General features: G+C 49.3%; 1 protein-coding gene across 1 annotated transcript in view; it reads left to right on the top strand.

Annotated features, from left to right (window-relative positions):
- The first annotated feature begins 261 nt into the window (after positions 1–261).
- Positions 262–1,146, top strand: part of crabp2a (cellular retinoic acid binding protein 2, a) — an 8,501-nt gene continuing 7,616 nt past the window's right edge. The window contains exon 1 of the mRNA XM_042106059.1: positions 262–707. Within this exon, the coding sequence (XP_041961993.1) occupies positions 626–707 (82 nt within the window). The 5' untranslated portion in view covers positions 262–625. The remainder of the gene's footprint in view (positions 708–1,146) is intronic.

Here is a 1,146-nt window from a genome sequence, read left to right as displayed (position 1 = left end):
CTCACAATGGAACCTTATTTGTCACGGGAGTCTGCATTGAGAGGGATCATTTTTTATGATGACATGTTAAGAGGTTCAGTGTAAAGAGGCAGGGGGATATTTTGCATAAATAAGCATGGGCGTTTCTCAGAACGCACATGTGTTTCAAGGGCGTGACAAGGGGGTGGGCACCATGGCACTCTGCACCTGATCGGGCTCATCATTGGCCGGGGCTTTTTGACTGGCATGGGCCAGGGGGTGGGAGTGAGCGGTTGGCGAGCGAAGGGGCGTCTGAATTTGCGGTCAATCTCTGTGGCTAGTTTTTCTACCCCGTCCCATTCATACCTCAGACTCTTATTACGCGCCGCGACACCAGCGCGATAAGGATCTCACACGAAGAGAAGGGGAGAGACAGGTTGATAGAGAGGGAAGGAAGGTGAAAAAGAGAAAGCAAAATATATTTTAGACTGACAGAAGGGCAGTGGGACACGAGTAACGGGACTCAAAGCAAAGGCAACACGTCGTCCTAGTTTGTTTACAACCAAATCGACATTTTAGACTTTATTTCAGAAAAATTTGAACTTAACTGCAGTTGCTGTATTTAATTAGCCTGACACTTAAAAGCAGGATCTCTGTCAGTTGGACCATGGAGCGCACAATCCCAGACTTCTCAGGCAACTGGAAGATGAAAACTTCGGAAAACTTCGAGGAACTTCTCAAAGCACTCGGTGAGTATTCTAAAATAATTTAAATGTAATAGTTCTTCGCTATATGTCACTGAAAAGTAAATATCAATGGTCGTGTGTCTGTCTGTCCTTACCGTCGGCTGGACAGCTGGACTCAAACCCACTGCATCTCGAACAAATACACACGCGCCCGCGCCCGCGCACACAAACACACACACACACACACACACACACACACACACACACACACACACATACACACACACACACACACACACGCACATCTGCGCCGTCTCTGCGTCCTCTGGGCGGTAGTCTTTGTCACCGGACAACTCACTGGGAGATCTGCCCTACCAGCTCCACCCGCGCCCTCTCCCCTCTGGACACAATAGCCCCAAACGGCGGTGGCACATATGCCCGTGTCATTACTCTCTGTCTGTGGTGTGTGTGTGTGGTGTGTGTGTGTGTGTGTGTGTGTGTG

This window comes from Alosa sapidissima, chromosome 10, assembly GCF_018492685.1.
Source record: "Alosa sapidissima isolate fAloSap1 chromosome 10, fAloSap1.pri, whole genome shotgun sequence".
NCBI lineage: Eukaryota > Metazoa > Chordata > Actinopteri > Clupeiformes > Clupeidae > Alosa > Alosa sapidissima.
The sequence above is the reverse complement of the archived record's forward strand: the minus strand, read 5'-3'. Positions and strand labels throughout refer to the sequence as shown.